Here is a 27,300-nt window from a genome sequence, read left to right on the forward strand (position 1 = left end):
GTGATCAAGAGGAGGATGTATTGTTACAAGGCATCACACTAAGCAGAGTAGCTTACATTCTAGCATGAGGAGTGGATTAAAAGACCCAACAGCAGTGCCAAAGTCAGTGTGAAAATCAGTTTAATTCAACAAATGCTCATTTCTTAATTTTTTGATACTGAAACGTTGTTATGGTGTTTTGAAATGAATGCTTACTTGTTCCCTTTACATTATTTGAGGTCATAAAACACCAAATTTTAATAATATTCATAATATTAACCCTTTTCTACAAAATACATGCACCAAATGACAATATTTACATCAGGAGAAATATTAAAAGTCATTTTAAGACCTATTGATTTCTTAATTTTTTCCAGAGCTGTATCATCTAAATCACAGGTGTCAAACATGCGGCCTGAGGGCCAAATCCAGCCCGCCAAAGGGTCCAATCTGACCCGTGGGATGAATTTGTGAAATACAAAAGTTACACTCAAGATATTAACAGTCAATCGTTTTACTTTAGGGGCCATAAAAGCTCTACTTTAGTCTCAAGTGGGTCAGATCAGTAAAATACTACCATAAAAACCTACAAATAATGACAATTCCAAATTTTTCCTCTGTTTTAGTGTAAAAAAAAAAAAAAAAGTGAAATTACATGAAAATGTGTAAATTTACAAACTAGCCTTTCACAAAAAATATGAAAAACTAGAAATGTGTTAAGAGAAGTAAATGCAATTTTCCTAATTTTCTGCCAGTTCCTAAAATATTTTGTGTATTTGCAGATCCATTGTAATCTGTAAGTTGTAATGCACTTTTACAAATGATAAGCAGAGGCAAAATACAGTTAAAACTGCACTTATTTCTCTTAATAAATTTCAGTCTTTTCATGGTTGTTCATGTTATTCACATTTTTAAAAGGACAGTTTATAGACATAAACGTTTTCATGATGTAATTGAACTTTTTTCACTATAAAACACATTGAAATGTTTGGAGTTGGCATTATTTTTATATTATTATGGTCTGGCCCACTTCAGATCATACTGGGCTGAATGTGGCCCCTGAACTAAAATGAATTTGACACCCCTGATCTAAATAGTGTATCAAACCCACTCTGTTGTACATCAAACACTGTAAAACACTTGTTAGATATCAGTCCCTCATGTTGAATTCTGTTGCCACCTTGTACATTTTGCCCAGGTTTACTGGTTTATTATAATGTACCCACCTCATAGAATGTAAAGCTTGTGTAGAGGAAAATGATTAGCCATATGGCTGTAAAACACAAGATGTAAAACATGTTTATTCTTGGTGTTATGGATGCATATTCAAATAGTAAAGCTTGCATTTTCTGTTGTGTAAGGACTTTTTTTGCCTAATAATTTCAATTCAAATAAAGGCTGGCTGAATAATATCTATATACTGGCTTTTATTATTATTATCATTGTTATTGCTATTATTATTATTATTATTATGATTATTATTATTATTGACTTCTGCTATCCATCTGTACAGCTATTTCCTGTTTTGTTTCGTTATTTTATCTTTGTTTTATTTCTTTCACCTCATGCAGAAGTGGGCTAGAAAAGATATCTTTCTGAATTACAATGGGGGGGGGGGGGGGGGTCAATACTGAACAGCTTCGGTGTTATTAAACTGCTGCTGACGTAGTCACTGCCAGTAACTCAGATGACTTCCAGCCTGGCTCTTCTATGAATCTCAACATCCTCCCTTCGTTTACAACCAGTCTCTATCGGTCACCGGCGGGAGGGTGTGACAGCCAGAACAGCGCAATTGCGACAGCAGTAAACACGACGTCTACAACCTACCTCACTTACAAGTCCCACCCCTAGCGCTTCTATACTGTCTTCGCATTGGCTAAAATCACATTCCGCTTTTCCTATTGGTTGTTAGAGACGTCAATAAAGCAATCCATCAGGTTTGTCTGGCGTGAAACCCCGCAATGTAAGAGATGGGTTTGGTGTGAAGGATTGGACGTGTAACGGAGAAGTGTGTCACTCGCTAACAAGTTAAACACAGACAGTCTAGTTGCGTTTTTAGTGTCTTCACGATTGGTGTTGTGTGTGTTTAGTCTTGAGTGAGTTTGTCGCTGACTGCTACGGTCAGTGGCTTTGTCTGGAAAAGGTTCTTATATTGAACCGAGAAACTTTCTAAAGGGGTAACAGCGAGTCAGGTAAGCGACTATAGCACTTCTGCTTCTCACATTTATTTATTGTAACATTTGTTGCATATATTATCTCGCTATTATCTCCCCGCAGACCACTTTAATACAACTACTTCTTTTATTACCACATTATAACGTTTATAAGCCCACATTGCGGCATTGGTAAAGCTATAACTTATTCATGTTGGAGAAACCATTTTGTTTCCACCATGTTACATAAGTTAAAAAAAAAAGTGTTTGTGCCTTTTAACTGTTTTTACTAAGTTTTTCCCAATTTGAATGTTAGCAATGTTAGTTCATCCTCCTTCTTTTTATTGTGTTTTTTATTGTTTTAACAATGTCACTATTATCTACTGCAGTTATTTTTACTCGTGTGAACTTGGTCATTTAATTTAATGTCGTTCATGCAGACACATGGAGCCTAAACTTCCCACAAAATGCATGTTCAAAAGCACAAAATAATCAGGTCATTTTATTGTTTGCCTTCTATTGTCACGCCCATCTCTATTCCCAGCTGCAAGCCGACATGTCTAACACCTGCCACTGCAATTTATTTATTTATTTATTTATTTATTTGTATTGGCACAAAACAAATTTACAGAACAAGAATGGGATAAACATTACAAAAGAGAAATATAGAAATACATTGTGGTGGAATGATTAAACACAACTACTACATCTATCAGAAACAAAAAAGCAAACAAAAAGAATAATTGTTAGACATTTGAAATGTAATGAAAATATTGAAGCAGAAAGAAAAATAAATATCTAAATCAGACTAGACAATAGAGCACAAAGGACTAGGCAAGATATAATTAAAACAGCAAGGACTTAGATAAACTAAAATAAAGTTTTCTGGCTTTTTTTTTTTTGACATATTTTCAATATACTTAAGAGATTTGTAATACTTAAATAAAATCATAAAAAAAAACAAGTTAAAGGAGGGGTGCCACTGCAGTTTATCTTAGATGACTTATATAAAACCCACAGTCACGACTTCATTGGATCTGTCTGAAGATTCACTTTGTGTTCATTTTGAACTTTTGCAGAAGTTCTGTTTATTCTAAATGCCAGTTGCAGTCATATTCTTGTAAGCCATGAAAATATTAAGTTGCCACACACGTAATTGTCCTCTTTTTTACCTGATGTAAAGCCAGATTGTTTGGAAATTGATAGTGATGATGCTTTATTTACAGATAATGATACCTTCTTTGGGGCATTCATGTTAACAAAGGCCACAAAAAGTAATGGGAACCGGTCTTTTTGTTAATACAAGGAAGTACTTCCTGGAATATTAGTTACATAATTTTTGGAATCCACTTGTGTTTTACTGTAAGGGCCATGTGATCTCTGAGGCTATGACCCACGTAAAAGGCTGACCTGGCTGGTTTAGGTGTTGATGGTTTGATATGGTTGCAGTTTACTGAATCTGTAATGACGATCGATTAGGTTCAGAAAGAAAGCTATTACATTCATCCTAAACCTAAAATTAAACAGACCAGTCAGTTTTTGTGTAATATATTAATAATTAAGTTCTCACAGAGTCTGAGTCATCCTCACACTTGATTTATTGATTTTATTGATAGTATTGGGGTTATCAAATTTCTAAATATTACTATGCCTGAAGAAATGTAATGGAATCTACTGTGAAAGAACTGTAATATTCACTTTTATCTGGTCAGTCTGACATAGAATTCTTAATGCAATGAACAAAATATAATGACAGAGACTTACAATCTAAGGTCACCAACTAGAGAAAGAAAGACACTCTATTTAGGTTAAATATTGAAATCAAATTATTGTTCACAAGACTGGTAATGACTCAGCTGCTCATCTGCTCACTGTATTCACTTGCCCAGAAATTGACACCATGCAGATGCACCTTTTTCATTTATCAGTAAAAGAGGAACAAGGGTCATCTGAAAAGTTTTAGGAGACAACTTGAGATACATGACTGTAAAAAAGGACCCATGTGTCATCACTGAGACACTATACTAAAAATGAAATCGAATACATAACCCTGCAATATAGAGCATAATGGCAGCACAAAAAGCATTCAGCTTTTGATGAATTTGTCTCCAATAAAACCTGATTAAATATGTGGTAAAACCTGATGGCTGTTGGATTAGGTATTTTATTTGATCCTGTCACATTAAGCACTTTGTTACACCTTTCCACCTGTGAACTTCATAAATGGGGCAGGTTTCATCAAATACAATGTGAGTGAGGCAGATTTAGGTAGTTACTACATCATTTTTAAAAGGCAGCAGCAGTTTTTAGTTTGCTCTTGGAAAGTGAAAGTGTTGTCAAGTTTCTAGTCTAGAATATTTTTGACTCATCTGGTACCAAGGTTCAGAGCTTTGCTACATGTCTGTGTAGGTTCTCATTTGCCCAGGTTAGTTCTTCTCTTCTGAAAAACTGAAGAAGTCTCTTTTATGAGAGACGCAACATTTTCAAAAGAGCTAAACCAGTGCAGTCGAACCGAGAAGAACTAAGAAGAAGCTTTCCTTTACTTCGTATGTCTCCTCGTTGCTGTGTGCATGACTCAGTATTTTGCAATATTACTGTTCATAGAGTGGCTTTTATTGATTTTATGCAACATTATCCAGAAGTTATGCAAGTCTTTAACAATGGCTTCACCTGCAATAACTTTCCCTGGGTTGTCATTTAATATGGATGCTGGGAAAAAGAGTTTGTGTTGGATAATCAGGTTGTGGACATTGGTTATTGTCTGGTTGTTGTTAGTTTTACAGTCCTGAGCTCCCTGGGGAACACTGTACAGTTGTCTGCTATCATGTTGTCTGATAGCTAAAACCCAGAGCTCTTCTTCAGTGAGAAATGAAAGCATATTAAGTTCATCCATCATTATGAAGGAAATAATAATAGGCTAAGACTTTTACTACATGAAATCCTTCATGTTTATCTGGATTAAAGTCCTTAATGTAAAAAAATGTATGTTTCTCATTATTTTAGTGAATAAAAGTGACGTGAGAACCTGGTCAAAGATCAGACCCTTATCTGCCTGGGAGCTGACATATTAATCTATATTTCTAGGTGGAGGCGCTGTGTTTCTCTGAACAGGAAGTGACTGTGGTTGAATAGGAGACTGCCTTTAGTGTCTGTCATCAGTTTTTCTTATAGCTTTTCAAGTTTCTTGAGAAAAGGGAGAAAAGCTGTCATTTGTCTGCTGCTCTTCAGTTAGTATCACAGTTTCATTTTATAAAGCTGTGACATTGTGGCTTTCAAGAACACAGGAAGGGAAGTAGAAGCGCCTTGCCAACAGTCCTGGGGTACCTGACCTTTATGTTGTCACATTTACTTGTTTTGTGAAGGTTTTTAGGAGGCGTTTGTCAACATGGCGCAGTGGAACCAGTTACAGCAGCTGGAGACCAGGTATCTGGAGCAGCTCTACCACTTGTACAGTGACAGCTTCCCCATGGAGCTACGGCAGTTCCTCGCCCCCTGGATTGAGAGTCAGGACTGGTGAGTATTATAAATAAACTACTTGCATTTATAGGCGTAGCTCCAAAACCAATTAAGTCATGCATTTGAACTGCTTTTACCTGTCACACTGGAAGACAGTTGGTCACCATGACTTGTCAATAGCTGTTATTTTTAGATGGTTGTAATTTTACTGTTAATTATCTTTTCCACTTCCATTAGTATAGTTAAAGGCAAACAGAACTTTATTTGCATACATACATCACACCTAACAAAGAGTAAGAGCCATGTCTTGCCATTTAATATTGGAACATGAATAAATTACATCTTTATTTGCCCTTTAAGACCTTACACAAGCAGATTTGACATAAATAAACAAAATATACCAAGACTATCACTAATGATGGCTGGTAAGCACTACAGTATTAAGGTGGTGTAACAAGATCTCATAAAAGAAATCATATTCCGATCTCACATGGTGGAAATGATGAGAAATGTGACATTTCCGTTAGTTTCATTCAGCAGTTTTTCACAGGAAAATGGAAACGATTATGAGCAGTAATTGCTGAAAGAACTGTAATAAGATGTGTAGTAATTGCAACAGGCCTTGTTTAATAGTGATTTCTTTCTTCTCCTGCCATTTTCTTCCCGTATGTCACCTTGACAAGGATCCATTTTTTTAATGTATCCATTTTTCCACCAGAACCAATTGTCATGACGATTCTTTTTCTCTTTTATCATAGTAATAAAAATGGATTGGATTTCTTTTGCGCTTTTCAAGGCAACCAAAGCACTTAACATACTTGATCCGTTACTTTGAAAGCTAAATTAATGTACCTATCTTTATTTTTTTTTACTGTATTTTGCAACTTTTGTGTATGTTTAGTTAGCAGGCAATCTGTCAAATTAAATTACCACATCCTAATCACTTATTTCTGTTCTCTATAAGGGCTTATGCTGCCAATAAGGAGTCACATGCCACATTGGTGTTTCACAACCTCTTGGGAGAAATTGACCAGCAGTATAGCCGTTTCCTGCAGGAGAACAATGTACTCTACCAGCATAACCTGCGCAGGATTAAACAGCATCTCCAGAGCAAGTACTTGGAGAAGCCGATGGATATCGCTCGTATTGTCGCCCGCTGCTTGTGGGAGGAACAGAGGCTGCTGCAGACGGCCACCTCAGCTGCACAGGTACCAAACATAATGTAATTAATTATCTGATAAACAAGTAACACTTTCCCATTAGTAGTACAGGCTGTAAGGGTTACAAATACTCTAAGATTATGTTTTATTCTCCCGCAGGATGGTCAGGCAGCACATCCCACTGGCACAGTAGTGACGGAGAAACAGCAGATCCTGGAGCACAACCTTCAAGACATCAGGAAGCGTGTGCAGGTAAGTTTCCATTTAATACTTCATGCCAAAATATTTGATTACGCAATCCAAAGCAGTACTTATTATATAATTAGTCGTGACGTAAGTATTATCGGACTTTAACAGGATATGGAACAGAAGATGAAAATGCTTGAAAACTTGCAAGATGACTTTGACTTTAACTACAAGACACTGAAAAGCCAAGGAGGTGAAACATTTTTTATTGATTTTTTTTTTTTTTGGCAGTTTTTTTTTAACTGATGAAGATTGGTGCACTTTTATCATTCCTCTGGAGCTGATTGAACACATCTAATTAGTCTTTTCCACACTCTTTCCAGAGTTGTCCCAGGACCTAAATGGTAACAGCCAGGCATCCGCTACTAGACAGAAGATGGCCCAGCTTGAGCAGATGCTGAGCGCTCTGGACCAGCTCAGGAGGGTAGGTGTCTTAATGAAAAAAAAAAAAAAGGAAATTTAACCCAAAAATATATGAATTGTAATAAATTTGTGATGTTTTTTTATTCACAGTATTTTTTTTTATCACCAATTGTAATTTTTTTGTTGATTTTCTCAGAATATATACTTTTTTTTGTCTGTTACATTGTGATTTTAATACAGTTATTGATAAAATCTTCGTGACAAAATATTTGATCCATCAATCTAATCACATCCACGTTATCTGCATTTTTCTCTTGCAGCAAATTGTGACAGAGATGGGAGGATTACTGACCGCTATGGATTACGTTCAGAAAAACCTAACAGATGAAGAGCTGGCAGACTGGAAGCGGAGACAGCAAATTGCTTGTATAGGAGGTCCGCCTAACATCTGCTTGGACCGCCTCGAAACATGGTAACCATAGAGAAGAATGAACGTTGTCCATTTTGCTGTAAAAACAAATAGAGGCATGTGTCTTCTGTTGAGATATTTAACTACAACTGGGTCTAATTTTCTAATCAGGATCACATCCTTGGCCGAGTCCCAGCTTCAGATTCGTCAGCAGATCAAGAAGCTAGAGGAGCTTCAGCAGAAAGTGTCCTACAAAGGAGATCCAATCATCCAGCACCGACCTGCTCTGGAGGAGAAGATTGTGGATCTGTTCAGAAATCTGATGAAGAGGTACAGTATGGAATTCATTCTCACTGTGTGTCCGTTTAGGCAAAGTTGACTAGTGTGAAGTTAGTGAATATTCAGTCTAATGACCAAAGCTTTCATCGGTATCCCAACATAGTCAGTCATAGTTCTGTGAATTAAATCAACAATCTTTATTACTGTCATGTGATGGCAAAATTGCGTAATTCGTAGTTTGGTTGTGGATTACGCTGATTCATATTGTGTTTTTTGGAAAGTTTTTTTTTGAACCACGATCAACTTTCTGTTTTAGTGCGTTTGTGGTTGAAAGACAGCCGTGTATGCCCATGCATCCAGACAGACCTCTGGTCATCAAAACAGGAGTGCAGTTCACAAATAAAGTCAGGTAAGATCATATTCTTTAGTACCACAGAAGGCATAAACATATATATTTCTTCACATACTGTATATAGGGTGTGCACAGATCCTTAAAAGTCTCAAATGTGATTGTCCTAAAGTAAGGCCTTAATTCTCCTTCTATTCTTAAAATTGATAACAATTAATTCTTAATCTGGAACTCCAAAGTCTTAAAATTCCACAGACACTATAAATGATATCACCATATTTGCTGTGGAAATCTTTGTCAAGAATTTGTCAGATTTGTAATTGGTGTGTAGCATTTTAGTATTACAGATTGGTGTGAATGATGCAACCAACAATCATTCATGGGTGGAGGGGTTCAGGTATGAGCTTGTCCACCTGGAATGTCAGTAGTAGAAACAGTATTCATGGAGAAATGGTGTAACAGGATGTTGCTCGATTGAAACATAGTTATGTCTGTTCAAGCAAATAACTATGACTCCAGTCATACTTGGGGGTGTGTATTGGCAATAATCTGGTGATACAATACAAATCACAATACTAGGATCACGATACCATATATCCTGATATATCACGATACTGTTAAAAAGGCCATTTTTTTATTGGTTTTGTTTCTTTTATAAAAGATTATTTCCTGGAAGAATTGAATTACACCAGAAATATGCACCAATACTAAACAGATTTTTGTTTGATCACAACAGGATCTAATGCTATATCACAAAATGTTCCTGTGTTCAAACTGAAATTCTGTTTTACAGACATTACAGTTTAAGATCCTGTTCAAATGTTCATATTCTATTAGTTCAGAACTAACATCAGAACATTATTTTTGCGCAATCCCAACAAAGGAAGTAACATTATTTAATAAACAGTGTTAAATAATAATAAGTAAAATATAAACAAAAAAGAAAAACAAAAATAAACCACAATATGTGCATTTGAATAAATACCTAAAAATATCGATACCGTACTTTTTAATATCGGTACAGTATTGTGAAATGAGATATCACGATATATTGCAGAACCGATATTTTCTCACACCCCTAGTCATACTGTAATTTTTGTGAATGTAAGGTGTTAGATCTGACCAAAGATGCCTTGAAAAATGTCTTAAAAAGTCTTAATTTGGCTTCTTCAAACCTACAGATACTATGTACATACTACTTATAATTCTTTTAATGTTTTATGTAAAGCACTTTGAATTGTCTTGTACATGAAATGTGCTATATAAATAAACCTGCCTTGCCTTACTTTTAGTCCCAGAACTAAAGTCACAAAACCAACAGAACACAGACTGACCAATACTTACGAAATGTACTGATTCAGACATTGCCTTTCCCTTATGTTTCTAGGTTACTGGTGAAGTTTCCTGAACTGAATTACCAGCTGAAAATCAAAGTTTGCATCGACAAGTGAGTATTTTTTGTCATTTCTGACCAATCTTGATTAATGAGACACATATTTTACTGAAAAATGCAGGAAAAAGTATATATTTAATGATATGCGACGTTTTATTTTTTTAAGGGAATCTGGGGATGTTGCTGCAATTCGAGGGTGAGACTTTAAAAAAACACTTTGTTCCCATCTTTACCACTATTGACTAATACCTAAAAAGATGAATCACTCTCTGCTCTACTGTGATTCACTTAGGTCACGAAAGTTTAATATCCTCGGCACTAACACAAAAGTTATGAATATGGAGGAATCCAACAATGGCAGCCTGTCAGCAGAGTTTAAACACTTGGTGAGTTATACACGCAAACTCCTACTGTTCAACCATGATGACAGTTTCTGATAATAGCCTACTGTAGAGCACTGACTTCCTGTTGATTACAGACCCTGAGAGAACAGAGATGTGGCAACGGTGGCCGAACTAATAGCGACGTGAGTACACTGTCTGATATTTGGCAACATAAAGTAAACAGTTAGTCTAATACAACTACAGTCTTTGGTACATTTATTTGTGTATTTGGGGACCCTAACAGTTCATAAAGTTTGAATTTGAATCCTCCAGGTGCTGCAAAGCTATCTTTATATTCATTCCAGCAAAAATTTAGTGCATTTCTACAACCTCTTTCAATTCCTTCTTAATTTGTTAGGTTTTATAATTAATTACATCACAACATTTGCACATATAAGGTCAAGATTTCCAACGAACATTTCTCCGAGTATGACATAATTGTTTGTCAGCAGCAGCGGTTGTAGTCCATACTAAAAATACAGGGTGGGGAAGCAAAATTTACAATGAACATTTTGTTTTTTTTTCTCAGCAGGCACTACGTCAATTGTTTTAAAACCAAACATATATTGATGTCATAATCATACCTAACACTATTATCCATACCTTTTCAGAAACTTTTGCCCATATGAGTAATCAGGAAAGCAAACATCAAAGAGTGTGTGATTTGCTGAATGCACTAAAGGAGATTTCAAAAATAGTTGGAGTATCCATAAAGACTGTTTATAATGTAAAGAAGAGAATGACTATGAGCAAAACTATTACGAGAAAGTCTGGAAGATACTATTAAAGAAGAATGGGAGAAGTTGTCACCCGAATATTTGAGGAACACTTGCGCAAGTTTCAGGAAGCGTATGAAGGCAGTTATTGAGAAAGAAGGAGGACACATAGAATAAAAACATTTTCTATTATGTACATTTTCTTGTGGCAAATAAATTCTCATGACTTTCAATAAACTAATTGTTCACACACTGTCTTTCAGTCCCTGCCTCAAAATATTGTAAATTTTGCTTCCCCACCCTGTATATCCAAACTTTGAGCCGATTACCTAAAATGTTCAGTTGTTGGTTGTATTATCGAATACAAGTGACTGAACGGGACAGAGCTGCACAGTCAACAACCTGGAGGGGGTGGGGCGTGAGGTGGCTCACTTGCATTTAAAGGGCCAGCACTCAAAACGACCTTTCTCTTGTCATTACTCAGAAATATTAATGAAGACAAGCCTGTGGAGTTGAACTAATGAAGAATTCAGACCCAAGCGTAGCATTTACAGTTTATGTAGAGCACAGGGAAATATTTAAAAATGCATAATTCCATTTTAAAAAAGCAAAATATCACTCTTTTAAGACTTATGTTTATTTCTGTAAGTCTGTTTGATCTATCTTTAACATGAACAACTTGTTTATTTCCTCGCGTTTTTATACCATGAGGGTTTTCTTTCTTTTTGTAGGCCTCTCTCATCGTCACAGAGGAGCTTCATCTCATCACTTTTGAGACAGAAGTCTATCATCAAGGTCTGAAAATCGATCTGGAGGTGAGCCCACTATGCTGAGAAACGTTTATGCTTAATCTTTGTCGTCGTGTAAGGTCTGACAAATAATATATAGAAAGACAGCGGTATGGCTCTTTGACACCTTTTTATGGGGGAAAACAAGTCACCAGACAAATGACTCATTCAGACAGCATCACCCCCTCAGCTTCTGATAGAGATAAGAGGACAGGTTGAAAACTTTAGAGCTTTACAATGAAGGACAAATGCCAAATTGATTAAACTCAGCATTCATTTAATTCAACCACTTAGAATTAAAATAAGCACCAACAAAAGTCTCATCTGTTTGGGTTGTAAAAACTGAAACTGAAGAAGTGTGTTTTTGCAGGAAAAAGGTTTAACTCCCATGGACATGAATGTTCATCTGGTTTCCTCATTAGTGCACGAGGCCTCTGCTTTAAAAACATGTGGCGATGAAAAAGACACATCTGCATTTGAGGAGTTTTTACCGTTAACCCATAAAGACCCAGAGTTGCTTTTGTGGCAGTTCCCAAATGAATTTTTCTCTCTATTGATCCTTTCTAAGTTATTTATCATCATTTACTATAATAATACCTCTTACATTTTGTATTTTTCTCTGTGAAAATCAGGTATTTTCTCATATATTAATTTCTTGATCATGTAGATTTTCATAAAAGTTCAGATTAAAGTTGAGGGTTATTGTATCAGAAACAGAGAAAATCGAGGAAAGAGCAACTGCAAAATCCAATGTCATTTGTCAAACTCCATGGGTTTTACTGGTGAATCGATGTTGTGGAAGATGACGGTGTTTCCACGTTCTTTATGGAGCCTCTGAACGTCCAAATGGGTCATATCCGATGACCATGTAAAGATGAAAAACTGCATTTTACACCAATTATTTACATGGATTGATAGGATTAGTGGATCAACAAATATTAAACATTTTAAATCAGTAGATGTGTTTGATTGCCAGTGACTGTTTGGGTCTTTATGGGTTAGGCTTCTGTATGAACAGGATTGTTTGAAGAAGCAGTGTTTGAAGAAGTGTTTGGGTCACAATGCCAAAGAGTATACTGGAAAAAAAAACCCACACAAGGCTTTGATGGTCAACCTATGAACCTCTCCTTCCTTTACCATCAGTCTTTAGCTTTTTCACAGTTATACCATTGTGGGCAAGATAACCACTTACATTTTTGCTCATAAACTCATATGAGGAACAGAAGAAAAAGCTGTTGGTGAACACCCTGACCCTAATCTTGTAGTGCACAGTCTATGAGGGTTGTTGAACAAATGGAAATCCTATTAGAGCAAAATATGTATTTTAAGAACAGATGTATTTTTGAGAGAAGATTAATGAGTGGACATAGTAACAGGGTTGACATTTGTAGAAGGAACTTTTTTTTTTTTTTTGGATCAGTGTATTTTTATTAAGTCTATGAAACATACAAAAAAGTAAGATAAATACTGAGACATAGCAGAGGTTTAAGACGCCACAGAACAAAAAAACAAACAAAAAAAACGTTAAAACATTTCACAATGTAGTTACCCAATCACTTTATACACAGCATACAATATCCAGTATCAAGGTGCATTGTCAGCTATTCTACATAAGAAATTCACAATCGTCCAGTAGGAGGGGGGTTTGTCATTCTTCCAGTTTAAAAGAAGAAGGAACATTTTTTATTTAAATAAGCTTTTAAAGTACGGTGCTGTGGTGAAAGTTTAGGCCGTCTTTAGGTTTCTAGTTTACAGTTCTCTTTATCAGAATATAAAATGAAAAGAAAGATAAACATTAAAAACATAATATTCCAAAATAAAACAGTTTATAGTGTGATCCCTTTTTCCAGACAATATTAGATTTACAGAACAAATTTTCTGGTGTTTGATGCAAAACTTGTCAAATGTTTTTTTTTTTTTATGGTTTCAGCTACTTTTTGTCAAAGGAACAGAGGTCTTTTATTTATTTATTACTGACTTTTGCATGTATGTAAAAGCCGTCTTGTTTGTTTGTTTCTTTTTTTTCCATGTGTTTTTAATACTGCACTCATATTTCCTGTATTTCCCTCTCGAGAAACAGAGAAATTATTATGAAAATTTATCACCACTTTGTAAAAACAACACCACTAAAGATGGTCTTAGACTTTTGCACTGTACGGTTAATGGCTACTAATAATAAAAAGTTTAAAGTAGAAGAAACATATTGAACGCCTTTTTTTTTTTCCTCTTAATGCAGACCCATTCCCTGCCAGTGGTCGTCATTTCCAACATCTGCCAGATGCCCAATGCCTGGGCCTCCATCCTGTGGTACAACATGCTCACTAACCACCCAAAGGTAAGACAGCTCCCTCTGGTGGAATGGGGCTGAACTCAGGGAGGCTGTTGACACTTGGCACTTCCAGATCTTTTTACAGGTGAATAAGTGGATTTATTTAAAATATCCTGTGTGTGCATCACCATACAGAATGTGAACTTCTTCACCAAACCTCCAGTGGGGACGTGGGACCAGGTTGCTGAGGTTCTAAGCTGGCAGTTCTCCTCCACCACTAAGAGAGGCCTGACCATTGAACAGCTCACCACACTAGCTGAGAAACTGCTAGGTAAGTTAAAAACACACCTAAACATATCTATACCTGAAAAATAAATGTCACTCGTACTCGTGTTCATTTGTAACGTCCTTCTGTGACTGTATGTTCAGGACCTTGTGTGAACTACTCTGGCTGTCAGATCACCTGGGCCAAGTTCTGTAAGGTACTTCACCCACTAAACACTCCAAAGTTCAATTTGCCATCTTGCCATTGTGTTGCTATAATGTCAGTTTTCCTTCCTGCTTGTAGGAAAACATGGCTGGAAAAGGCTTCTCCTTCTGGGTGTGGCTGGACAACATCATTGACCTGGTTAAGAAGTATATCCTGGCACTGTGGAATGAAGGGTGAGAGGTTATTTTTTTGTTTACGCTCTTGTATGGTTTGTTTTTGAGCATTTACTGGAAATGAAGGCGGACTTTCGCGTCATAAGTTCTATTCACACAGGACTAGAATAACCTTTGGACCTCTGGTGATTTGGAAATTAAAATTAACCCCATATGTCTGTGTTTCATGGGGTGCAAGAAAAATCAAAACATCTTTTTATTCACATTTACTTACATTACTCCTCAGTTCTGATGTCAAGGGCAGGTTCACCATTTACAGATAACCGTTGAAAGACAGAAAAATGTTCACTACTGTAGATGTCATCATGTCATACATCCATCCTTTCACATGAAATATTGCTCCGTCAGTGAACATTCTTGCTATATTGCCTCTCGAGTCTCCTGTTTTTCTTAGTAAAACCCTTTAAAAGCTTTGATTTACCATCACGACCACAGCCTCCCTCATCCTCGACCAGGAAATAGGCTGAATAAATGGGCAGAGGAAACAAATAATGCTACGTATTCCACCAAATTACAGATTATTATTATTGCTATCCCTGGACCTGCGTGTTTGCTGAAATAGTGTAGGTTATTTGCAGCAGATTTCTTACAGACATGGCTAATTTGCACAGGATTACGATTACAAATGACCTGTAATTATTACACATTATCAGAGGTCCACAGGTTAAATCCCATCATCCCATGTGAATAGGGCTATAGAGAGCTTTTACATTATATTATCTGATTAAAATTAATTGATCTGACTTTCATTTCCTGCAGGTATATTATGGGCTTTATCAGTAAGGAAAGGGAGAGGGCCATTCTGAGCCCAAAACCTCCCGGCACTTTCCTACTGCGCTTCAGCGAGAGCAGCAAGGAGGGAGGCATTACGTTCACATGGGTTGAGAAAGACATCAGTGGTGAGTAATTCAGAACTCCTTCGTTTACTGGATTACATAGCAGTTTGTTTTATGTACAGCTGTGGCAATGAGCATACGTGTGTTTTATCAGGAAAGACCCAGATCCAGTCAGTGGAGCCCTACACCAAACAGCAGCTTAACAGCATGTCATTCGCTGACATCATCATGGGTTACAAGATCATGGATGCCACCAACATCCTGGTGTCACCCCTCGTCTACCTCTACCCTGAGATTCCTAAAGAGGAAGCTTTTGGGAAATACTGTCGACCTGAGGCAGCTCCTGAACCTGAGATGGGAGGGGACTCAACGAGCAGTAAGTCACCACCAGTATTTATGACTAGAGCCTGAAGGATATGGGATTTTTGGAGCCGATGCCGATATTGGGGGCTAAAAAAAAGCTGAAATCCAATATATCGGCCGATATATGAAATAAGAACACTGATATACACTAGGGATGGGAAGATTATCCGATACGCATTGATACACCGACACGCGCGGTAGTGAAGCTGCGAGGGAATGAAAAGTTTGGAATGATATCGCGATGCATTGGTTATTGAATGTTTGTATCGATAAAATTCAATCCGTTCAATAGAATATATTTTTACTAGCATTTACAAGTGTTACTATTTATTTGGGTAAAGTTTTTCTTTCCTTCAGACCGACGTTAATGTGCGCTTCAGATTCGCGGATGTGTACACTGCACACTAATAGTCTGAGTTCCGTAGATGGACTGTGGCACAAGCGCCGCGGATGAATACTGTAACGTCTGTATCTCAATCTGGCAGACATAGAAGTAGGAGATGACATGTGGTTAATGAACGTGTACTTTTTACTATATCAACTGCATTTAATACTGCCGTACAAACAGGAGATACTTCCTTAAACAGTGTCATACATATCCAACAGTGCATCCCAGAATACCTTGCGCAGGTGTCTCTTAAAGTGACAGAACCTTTTTCTGTTTTACCTACATTACAAATGCATTACATTACAAATGGATTCGGTGAGGGAGCAAGAAGTTGAGTGTTATAAACATGCAGAGAAACGACTTTGGAAACAAAGTCTTAACCTTTTCACCTGACTGAATGTGAGGCACGTGTTCTGAAATTGAACTAAAGCCACTTTGTAAAAAGTCATGGTCTTATTTGATAAATAATTAATCAAACTCATTGAATTGCACTGCATATTTTTTTTTTTTATCAGAATGAATGTGTTCAATCAGAATGTGCTTAATTGCTCTGTATCGTGATTTGGGTGTGAATCGTATCGCATCAATAGATGCCATACATGTATCTTTAATATATCAGATCGGTGAAGCTGTATCAAGATGCGTATCGTATCGGCCTTACAACTAAGATTCCCAACCCTAATATATACAGCATATAACAGTCTAATGTTAGATAATGGTGGACATGTGAATTAACAGTTGCATAAATCTTTGGAACAGGAAGCGCACGGATGGAGGTAGGGGGTGAATAGTTTGTAAGAAGGGGGTCCATCCGTGTCAGAACGGGGGGGATGGAGGACCGTGGTTTTTGAAGCAGGGGGTGGGGGGATGGGGATGTTACATCGGTTGCATATTGGCTGATGTTGATTAATTGGTGATACGCTATCATCGGCCAATTAATTGATCGGGCTCTATTTATGACGCTTTTTTTTTAGATTTTATTTTGAGTTTTTATTGCACAGTACAAAGTACAAGAAAAACACATTCAGTATGTATGTGACATAACATTTTTTAACCTCTACCCACCCCCCACCTCCCAATAATCCCACGCATCCTTCTGTGTACAGATTTACATTCCATGAACATGAAAATAATCTACAATTTGCCACCCGAAAAAAAAAAAAAAAAAAGTAAAATGTATGACATATGACGTTGTTTTCTTGTGCATTTCATATTGTATTTGAGTATAAACACATACTCTTTTCTCTCGCAGCTATCCAGCCATACTTGAAGACAAAGTTCATCTGTGTTACTCCGTAAGTATCACTCATTTCTCATCTGATTCATTAAATTTGTGGGAAGACCTTACCTCACCCACTGATCTGCAGTTATTTAGCTTATACTCTTATCCTCAAAGGTTCATCTTGAATGTTTCCACTCATGTACTTCCTTTTTTATCTGTTGCGTGGCAAATGTTGCCAAATATTTGAAGAAAAGGGAACAAAGCTTTCTCTTTCTGTGAAGGAACTCTGACTCTTGTGGACCTAGACAGTGAACTGAATTGTAGAAGAGGTTTAGCAAGATACACCACAGTTCATACTTGTCATTGTGTTGTTTCTTTACAAACAGTTTCTAATGGGAATTAATGTCCTTACTTAATACAACAAAAAGGAAAGATGTCTGCTTTAAGCTTTCAATAGGAAAACATATTGACTACAAACTGTATAACACGGAAGTTATGCAAATCCCCCTCTATCTTGTTTGATTTGCAATCAGATAAAATTAAACATTAATATATTGAAAATGTTGCTGAAGCTCAGTAATGGATTGTTGTTATTTCCCCTCTATTTAGATAAGATAAGATAATCGTTTATTAGTTCTGCACTAGGAAAATTTACCCAGTTACAGCAGCAAAAAACAATTACAGCAACAAATGCAAGACAATATTAACAGCAAAAAATAAACCTCTGTATTAAAAACGGTAAGAGATAGAACTCAATTAATATTATACAGAACATGTTTTATTTCTGACCATGGAAGTGCAAATGGCAACAAAACAACAGCTTTACTTCTCAAAATTGTGCACATACCCTATACCATATCAGATAAAATAGCTGAAATTGTTATTCTAGGATATGAAAACAATAAAACCCATTAAACCAGAATGGGTGCAATCACTGCACGTCATTAAAACATACAATATACTTAAAGCTTTTTCAGATTTATTTACCTAGAGGTCAGAATTTTTCTTAGACTTATAAAAATCATGGAAATTTCTAAATTTTCTTTTATGTGTATCATAAACCTCACCAGTCGCTCATATTTCAGTGGACTGGGTGGAAATGTCAAGCAAGTAACTATGATAAACTAAGGCAAGGCAAGGCAAGGCAAGTTTATTTGTATAGCACATTTCAGCAACAAGGCAATTCAAGGTGCTTCACACAGGACATTGAAATAAAAGAAACAAAAAGAAACACATTTAAAACATTATAAAAGAAACATATAAAAGGTGATTAAAAACAGCGAGTAAGAAAACAACACATAAAACTAATGATTTGTTTCATTTCCCAGCACCGGGAAATACATTGAATGAATTCAGGTTTTGGTTCCTGAAAATCACGAGATTCCTGTGGAGACCTTTTTGGCTCAACAGAAATTCTAAATGCAGCCTTGTTATATATTAATAGTAGATGTCCTTTTCCAGTCATACAGTGGTGACTAAAATTATTAGAACACCTGACAGATTTGAAAATATTGACCTTTTTTATTTCATAAAGTTGATGAAACATGCACATGGTTGCTTTGAGCACAATAAATATCATATATTATAATTCCTACTGTTTTTATCCACTTTTAATGTTAGTATCCTAATATCCTCAGACTCACATCACCATCAATGTAACCACAATCATACTTGATAATGATAATACAAGGAATTTGGCCTCTGTGAAGGAACGTGATTGTGTGACTTTGACAGCTTGTTTTTTGGAGGAAAAGGACCTAAATATCCTTATGACGGCTCTATTCTATGATTTATAGAGCATAATGAAGACTTTGAAGATATTTCATGCATCTGCTGGATGTTTTAATGGCTAGTTAAAGATAAACACACAGATGAAAGTAGAGCTGCAACCGATTAATCGACACAAAGTGATCCAAAAAAATAATTCAACCACAGTTCTCCTGAATCAAAGCTTTGTTTCCTTCATGTCTCTGCTGTTAAACATTGGTTCCACTGTTGTGTTTCACACGGATGTTTATTGTGACGCACAAAGAAGCTTCAATTCTGGAAAACTGCAACAGAATATCTCCCATCAATCAATTCGAGTCGATTAATCGAATCTGGAATTTTTACATTGGCTTCAAGCACCTAATCGATTAATTGGTTGCAGCTCTAGATAAAAGCTCCTAAATATATCAAGTGTGCTAATAATTTGGGCCACAAGTCTATATGGCAAAAAGTTTTAGTTGAAACAGAGCGGATTTGAATCATGTTTTTTCTTATAGCTAGAAAACAATCAATTAAAATATAAATTATTCATGAAATTACAGAAAATAAAGATAAGAGACTTTATTGTCGTATTTTCATACAATGAAATTTGGGTGCACCCCCATAAAAGATACTCATACATGCGTATAAAACACACAAGGTATAATTAATTTTTGTAGTCGATCAGTTAAAAAGTTAAATATTTCAGTTGAAAAATTAAAAGTACCTATTATTGCACATCATAATTTCACTGTCTGGTCTTTCAGACAGTATTTTTACCCTTATAAATAAATAAGGGTTGTATTTTTGGCCATATTGTTGCCTTTTATTTCAAATATTTTCACTTTCCTGTGACCAGATTCTGTGCAGCTGTGATACATGGATTCAGTTGGTCCTGCTTAAAAAATAACCTGTCGTAGATCTTAGTAAATGTTACTCTTCACAAGAACAAGGTTATCGTCATGACCCTGAAACTGTTAAATGGGAAACTACAGTCAGTAAATACTACATGAGGAGTTCAGGCGTCAGGAGGATGTGACGGTGTGAGGTGGACCCAGATCAGAGGAGTGGGTTAAATAGCGTGCTGTCTCCGTAGGTGTCCCTCCGTGTTCATGGACTTGCCGGACAGTGAGCTGCTTGGGAACGGATTCCCAGGGTAGGCGCTCGGGGAGGGGGGGGCGGGAAGGTGGCATGCAGGGCTGTGTGGGCATCTTGTCCCTTTTTGTCTGTGTGTTTTTGATTGGTGGGTTTCAAGGATCATTGCGTAACACCCCTCCCACCTGTGCACTTCCTGTTTTTGTTTCCAACTTTGCCACATTTCCTGGTTCTAATATTGGAGCATCTTCCTGTCATTCATCAGTTTTTCATTTAAGGTCACAGCCATAACTTCCATAACTAATCGATTGGATGGATTCAACAGTCCAACGTATTTACTGCAAATTGATAGTTGATAGACACTTCAGATAACTGTAGTGTTATGCAAAAACGGGGAAAATAGTTCCCATGTTTTGTTTTGTTTTTCAATCCTAAGAAGGCATAAGTAGCGGCCTGTTCGATCCACTTACTCCTCTGTTCTAACCAACATCTCTTTGGTCGTTCACTGTAGAGTAGTTGTCATTAACCCTGATTCAGCGTCTTTGTGTTGCCTGTGTCGCCTATTTGTAGGTGCCTGAAATGTAGTGTGTAGCATGTAAAGCATCTTTTGGATCCTTTACAGAACATTCTGTTTGGGGTTGAAATCAAACATGCGTCTGCCAGGGTTCCCGCGGGGTCTTAAAAGTTTTGAATTTACAAATCTGAAATCTACAATTTGACATAGTAGGTCTTAACCCTTTCATGTATGAATTATGAGAACCTTAGTCAGTATTTTTTTCTTGAGTGTTTTTATTCCTCTTTAGGCATGAAAAAAACAATGCAAATGATTTTTTTTTTTTTTTATGAACGTATTTTTCATGGAGTCACAAAAATGTCCACTCAGCCGAACACCATGCATTTAAGTTTTGAAGCAAAGAAACATGTATTTAAAACTCATCATCAGAAAGTGATATACTATGTGAAAACTATGAAATAAAAACATTTTTAATGCCACTAATTGCTAAATCGCTAATGTTTTCTCACATTTTATCATACTCAAATATTAGTTATTACTCATTTCATGGAGATAATATCCTCCTGAGACCCAGGAATTTGACAGTTTTAGCTTTTTTACATTAAAAAATTGTCTTGATTGGAAACGGCATAAAGCAACAGTTTTTTCAGATACATTTTTAAAATAATTTTAATTTATTGATTGATTTTTTTTTTTTTTTAATGGAATGTCCTTTGTAATGCACAGTATATTTTGAGTAAAACTGACAAACTTTTGTCCCCTACAGAAGACAAAACGCATTGCTGGGTCTCAGGAGGATATGCCAAAAAAAAAAAGTTTCACAAAACTAGTAATTATAGTCTAATAACAATTAGCATCTGATTTCCACTCAAACATGTTAGTGCAGATCAGGTTTATCATGAGCAGCAAATTTACAGTAATTGTATGAACTGCAGTGTTTGGGAGGATGCATAAGCGTCTACTGTGTCGGCTGATATGGAACTAAAACAAGAAAACCCATGACTTTACAAGAAAACAGCTGTGGAATATCTGTCCACTGGAGCGACCACTATGCATGAAAGGGTTAAATTACACTGGCATAAATTTGTTCGCTGGACTGTGTTTAAATGTGTCTGGGAAATGTCCAAGCTGTAAAGAAAGTAACATCAGTCTTCTTGGTTCCACCTGGCAATTTATGTTGAAATTAGGAACCAGTTATCGCTAAATTTGCACCGTTCTGAGTCATTTCTCAGAACGGTGGGAATCAGCAAATAAATACATTTTCCTAAATTCTAGGAGTCAGGAGTTTTTAACCAGTATGGCTGTGAAATGGGCAGTAAAGTCTGTTCTAAGTAGTCTTAAAAAGGTCTTAAATTTAACTCATAGAAAACCTGTAGGAACCCTGGTTTGCAAATTGTGAATTATCCTTCAGAATATCAATCATAAGTGATTTTTATTAGTCGTAGCCCAATCATTGAGTCACTAGTCGCTTTTCCATTGAACATCTACGCAAAACTTCACCAAAATTTACTAAATGTCGAAAAAAACAGAAGTGCGTAATGTCAGTTTTTCCATTAAATCACAAATGCGATGATTTGTTTATTTATCGCGAGATGACACAAGAAGTCATTCTATAAAGATGGCAACGAGTGTAAATATGGTGTTGATTTACAGATATATTCCTTATTATTATTATTGTATATTACCCCTCCATCCAGCGCTAAATTAAAAAATGATACAGTTTCCTGATGTGTCCACACATACCGCGTCATGTTTCTTTTAAAACTCTTTTTTGCTTGTTGTAACATCCGTCAGCATCCTTTTTTTTTTTTTTATTCACGTGACTTTAGTTGCGTAAAAAAAAAGGTCTTTCCATTGAAGTTTTGCATAAGATTTACCATTTGCGCTACGCCACAGGTGTCAAACATGCGGCCCGGCGGCCAAAACCGGCCCGCCAAAGGTTCCAGTCTGGCCCGCGGGATGAATTTGCAAAGCGCAAAAATTACACTTAAGATATTAACAAGTCAAAGTCGTTTTTGTTCAGGTTCCACATAAAGACCAATGTGATCTCAACTAAAATAATCGCATAATAACCTATAAATAATGACTCCAAATTTTCTTAGTTTAATGTGAGAAGTATAATATTACATTACATCTGTGAATAAGTAATGACAACTCCAAATTTTTCTCTTTTAGTGTAAAAACTTATATTAAATGATGAAAATATTAACATTTACAAACTATCCTTTAACAACAAAATGCGAAAAACCTCAAATTTTGAAAGTGAAATTTTAACATTATTCTTCCTGTCATTAAATATTTTGTGCCTTTGCAGATCCAATCCGTAATATGCATGTATAAATGGTAAGTTGAGGTATAATTTCTGAGGTGAAATTTGTTTTTCTTTTCAGGTTATTCACGTCATTTTTGTTTGGATAGTTTGCAAATGTACATATTTTTATAATTTAATTTTGATTGCACTAAAACAAAGAGAAAAAATTGGGAGTCGTCATTATTTACAGGTTATTATCTTATTGATTAACTGGTCCGGCCCACTGGAGATCAATTTGGGCTTAATGTAGCCCCGGAACTAAAATGAGTTTGACACCCCTGCGCTACGCCAACAACAAGAGTTTTGGCGAAATTGTCGTTTTTCCATTCAGTAAATTTTTACGCGCAAGTTATATTCACGCAATTTGAGGGTTAATGGATAAGCGACTACTGACATGGACAAACTAGTAACTGTTTGGAAGTTGATCACATGTTCTAATATTCTGGTCACTGTAGTCATATTGAAAGTATTAAGCAGTAATAGTACGGCACATAGAGTATCTGTGTATTATTGCGTACACTGTAGTTCAGTTTATATGTAATCTATAATTTGCCAACTTTCTCTTTGTTTGTTAATACAGAACAAACTCTGGAAACACCAGTGACTTGTTCCCCATGTCTCCCCGCACTCTTGACTCCCTGATGCATAACGAAGCAGAAGCAAATCCAGGTCATATGGGTGAGTTACACAACGCACGTCAATAACACGTATTTGTACTTCTGTGTATGTACTTGTACTTAATAACTGTGGAACCAGCTCACATTTCCTCAACCTTTCCTGTTGAATGTCTTTGTGAATCTGACCTTTAACCTCAAATATGTTATTAAAAAAAAATACAAGAAAAGATGTTGTTACCTCTATTTTTACATCTTGGATTTTATTTATTCTTTTATGTTGTTTTCATCTTTTGTTTTCATCATGTCGTACAAATAATTTAAAACCGCAGCTTTTTTACTGGAAAGAAATATTAACTGACTTAAGAAAATAAATATCGACTATTGTGAATGTTTATGTCAACTTGTGTCTTCTATTTTGTTTACTTTTTGGGTTTTTTGGTAAATTTGTTTTTATTTTATTTTTTATGTTTTCATCTTTAACTTTTTCTTCTATTGTCTTTTACTTTTTCATTTTCTTCCGTCTTTTGCTTTGTTTACATTTTATATCTTTTTTTGCTTTTGTTTTTTACCTCTTTTATGTTGCTTTAGTTTTGTGTCATCTTTTCCATTGTTTCCATCTTTTTGGATCATTTACAGATACTTTAGATTCAGTATTTATTTGATTTTTATCATACATTTTTTGATACCATCTGATTTGAAAATTTTTGTCATTTTTTTTTTTTTGGCTTGTTTTCATCTTGTTGCATCTTTTACTTTTTCTTTTTGTTAAACTTTTTAGTTTGTTTTCATTTTATTTCATCTTGTCGTGTCTTTTTTTCTTTGTTTCCATTTTATTTTATCTCTAATCTGTTTTCCTTCTTTTCATGTTACCTCAATTTTTTCTTACTTTTATTTTCATCTTTTGTTTTCCTCATGTACAAATAATTTAAAACCACAGCTTTTTCACTGGAAAGAAATATTAACCGACTTAAGAAAATAAATATCGACTATCGTGAATGTTTATGTCAACTTGTGTCTTTTACTTTGTTTACTTTTTGGTTTTTTTGGTTAATTGGTTTTCATTTTATTTTTTATTTTTTCATCATCTGTAACTTTTTCTTCTATTGTCTTTTACTTTTTCATTTTCTTCCGTCTTTTGCTTTGTTTACCTTTTATATCTTTTTTTGCTTTTGTTTTTTACGTCTTTTATGTTGCTTTAGTTTTGTTTCATCTTTTCTTCTTTGTAGTTTGTTTTCATTTTATTTCATCTCGTCATGTCTTTTTTTCTGTTTCCATTTTATTTTATTTCTAATCTGTTTTCCTTCTTTTCATGTTACCTCTTTTTTTTTTCCTTACATTTATTTTCATCTTGTTGCTTTTTTTTTTTACTTTGATTTTGTTTTATTTTGTCTTTTTCTTTGTTTTCATCTTGTTGCATCCTCGTCAAATAATTTACAAACACAGACCACAGCTTTTTAATTCATGCTAACACATTTCTCTACAAATATATAAATAATAATGTCTGTTTTCTTCTTTCTCCCACAGATTCACTCACTTTGGACATGGATGTAGCATCACCTCTGTGAACACATTTGTCCACTTTCTTTCTTTTCCTGAATATCTTTTTGGGTTTTATATTATAATGAATGATTTGATGATGATTTCTTTCTGCCTATCTCCACATGATGCGGCATGTACAGTACATTTGTCTTTAGTTTCTGTATAAAAATGGCTTTTTTTTTTTTTTTTTTTCAGTTTTAATCTTTTTCCTGTGTGAAAGTGAAGAGTCATACTGACCTGTTTTGTTTTAAAAAGCATCCCACTCCTATGTAATACTTCAAAATACATAATTAGTAGAGAACCTTGAGGATCTGGAGACTTATTTTTTCAGAACATTGTATTTTCTTTGTTATCGACTTTTAAAATTGTTAGAAAAAAAAAAAATTATTGTGCTATTTCTCGCATAAAAATGTACAAACGATAATTGTTGTATAAGCTAAGCCTCTTTGGAAATGTATTTGAGCGGTTTTGATGCAATTATTGATGTTTTTATATGTTTTTGTCTCATTTTAATCATTTAAATCCCTGCCAAATGTAATTTATGTCATGTTATGTAATAAGTATTGCGTATTCCACAGTACCCGTGTAGCATACAACATTGTTTTTCACCATTACACAATATGCAGTATATCTTATTTGGAGAGCCACTTAAGGATTTATAAGACTGTAGATATTTAAAAAGATAGGGACTTTCTGACATGTCTATAGCTATTTTTCCTTTTTTTTTCCAACAGTACTGACAGTAATTTTGTAAAATAACAAGTTAGAGTAGTGCACTGTAAACCATTTTTGGCATCCTGCTTACATACTAGATTTTTTTTATTAATCACATGAGTTGCACTTGCTTTTTAGTTTTCCTATTTTGTTGCTTCTAACTCTGTGCTTCGATAAATGTTAGAACATCAATCACTTTCTGAACGATTTTGAATTAGTTGTGTCGTAACGTGCGGTGACAGTCGTAACCTTCCGTAGACTTCAGTAAACTGTGTCTGTTTAGTTCTGTTCTGAATCTACCATCTACCATCAAATTCTTTCCTGTTGAAGAGGTGATCTGAGAAATATACTGTAACCATTTGTCATCCGAGGGCAATAAAAGGCACTAGAGGAAGTCTGCTGTGATCTGTCATTTAACATTTCAGATGAAGAATGTTCTGAAGAATGTTTGTTTTACCAGCAGCTGACAGAGGGAATTAAAACAGTTTGAGCAGAGGTCAAAAAAATACAGCCGACAGTCAAAACACTTTACGCTTTAGACCACAGGTGTCAAACATGCGGCCCGGGGGCCAAATCTGGCCCGCTAAATGTTCCATTCCGGCCCTGCGGGATGAAAGTGCAAAAATGAACCTGAACAGTCCAGGTTGTCAATCATTTTGGTTCAGGTTCCACATACAGACCAATGTGATCTACAGTAAAAATAACAACACGATAAACCATAAATAATGACGACAAATTTTCTTTGTGAAAAATTATGTGGAAAAAATTTAACTGAAAAAAATAAGATTACACTGAAAATATTTACATTTACAAAACTATTCTTTCACAATAAAATGCAAATAAATACAGGGTGGGGAAGCAAAATTTATAATGAACATTTAGTTGTTTTTTCTCAGCAGGCACTACATCAATTGTTTTGAAACCAAACATATATTGATGTCAATCATACCTAACACTATTATCCATACCTTTTCAGAAACTTTTGTCCATATGAGTAATCAGGAAAGCAAACGTCAAAGAGTGTGTGATTTGCTGAATGCACTCGTCACACCAAAGGAGATTTCAAAAATAGTTGGAGAGTCCATAAAGACTGTTTATAATGGAAAGAAGAGAATGACTATGAGCAAAACTATTAGGAGAAAGTCTGGAAGATACTATTAAAGAAGAATGGGAGAAGTCACTTGAATATTTGAGGAACACTTGCGCAAGTTTCAGGAAGCGTGTGAAGGTAGTTATTGAGAAAGAAGGAGGACACATAGAATAAAAACATTTTCTATTATGGAAATTTTCTTGTGGCAAATAAATTCTCATGCTTTTCAATAAACTAATTGGTCATACACTGTCTTTCA

The 27,300-nt window shown here is 35.5% G+C and overlaps 1 protein-coding gene across 2 annotated transcripts; it reads left to right on the forward strand.

The window, feature by feature from the left end:
* The first annotated feature begins 1,937 nt into the window (after positions 1-1,937).
* On the forward strand, positions 1,938-26,343 carry stat3 (signal transducer and activator of transcription 3 (acute-phase response factor)). Of its 2 annotated transcripts, XM_030140333.1 has the most exons (24): positions 1,938-2,171; positions 5,495-5,645; positions 6,553-6,796; positions 6,908-7,000; positions 7,106-7,187; positions 7,318-7,418; positions 7,678-7,829; positions 7,938-8,096; positions 8,362-8,454; positions 9,782-9,841; positions 9,954-9,983; positions 10,080-10,173; positions 10,266-10,313; positions 11,618-11,701; positions 13,911-14,009; positions 14,139-14,274; positions 14,373-14,425; positions 14,512-14,606; positions 15,366-15,505; positions 15,597-15,818; positions 17,446-17,488; positions 20,258-20,317; positions 23,662-23,759; positions 25,223-26,343. In XM_030140333.1, exons 2-24 carry the CDS (start codon positions 5,518-5,520, stop codon positions 25,261-25,263), a joined length of 2,355 nt encoding a protein of 784 aa, XP_029996193.1. In that variant the 5' UTR covers positions 1,938-2,171; positions 5,495-5,517; the 3' UTR covers positions 25,264-26,343. The 2 variants fall into 2 exon arrangements, with proteins under 2 accessions (XP_029996193.1, XP_029996194.1); XM_030140334.1 differs by lacking the exon at positions 20,258-20,317.
* Positions 26,344-27,300: the final 957 nt, after the last annotated feature.

Source organism: Sphaeramia orbicularis, chromosome 8, assembly GCF_902148855.1.
Source record: "Sphaeramia orbicularis chromosome 8, fSphaOr1.1, whole genome shotgun sequence".
Taxonomy (NCBI): Eukaryota; Metazoa; Chordata; class Actinopteri; order Kurtiformes; family Apogonidae; genus Sphaeramia; species Sphaeramia orbicularis.

What these genes read in the sequence shown, in the direction of transcription:
- stat3 (XM_030140333.1), top strand. Translation starts at nt 5,518, where the DNA reads ATGGCGCAGTGGAACCAGTTACAGCAGCTGGAGACCAGGTATCTGGAG. An exon ending in TGGATTGAGAGTCAGGACTG is followed by an intron (nt 5,646 to 6,552) that starts GTGAGTATTATA and finishes GTTCTCTATAAG; the next exon opens with GGCTTATGCTGCCAATAAGG. An exon ending in CTTGGGAACGGATTCCCAGG is followed by an intron (nt 20,318 to 23,661) that starts GTAGGCGCTCGG and finishes TTGTTAATACAG; the next exon opens with AACAAACTCTGGAAACACCA.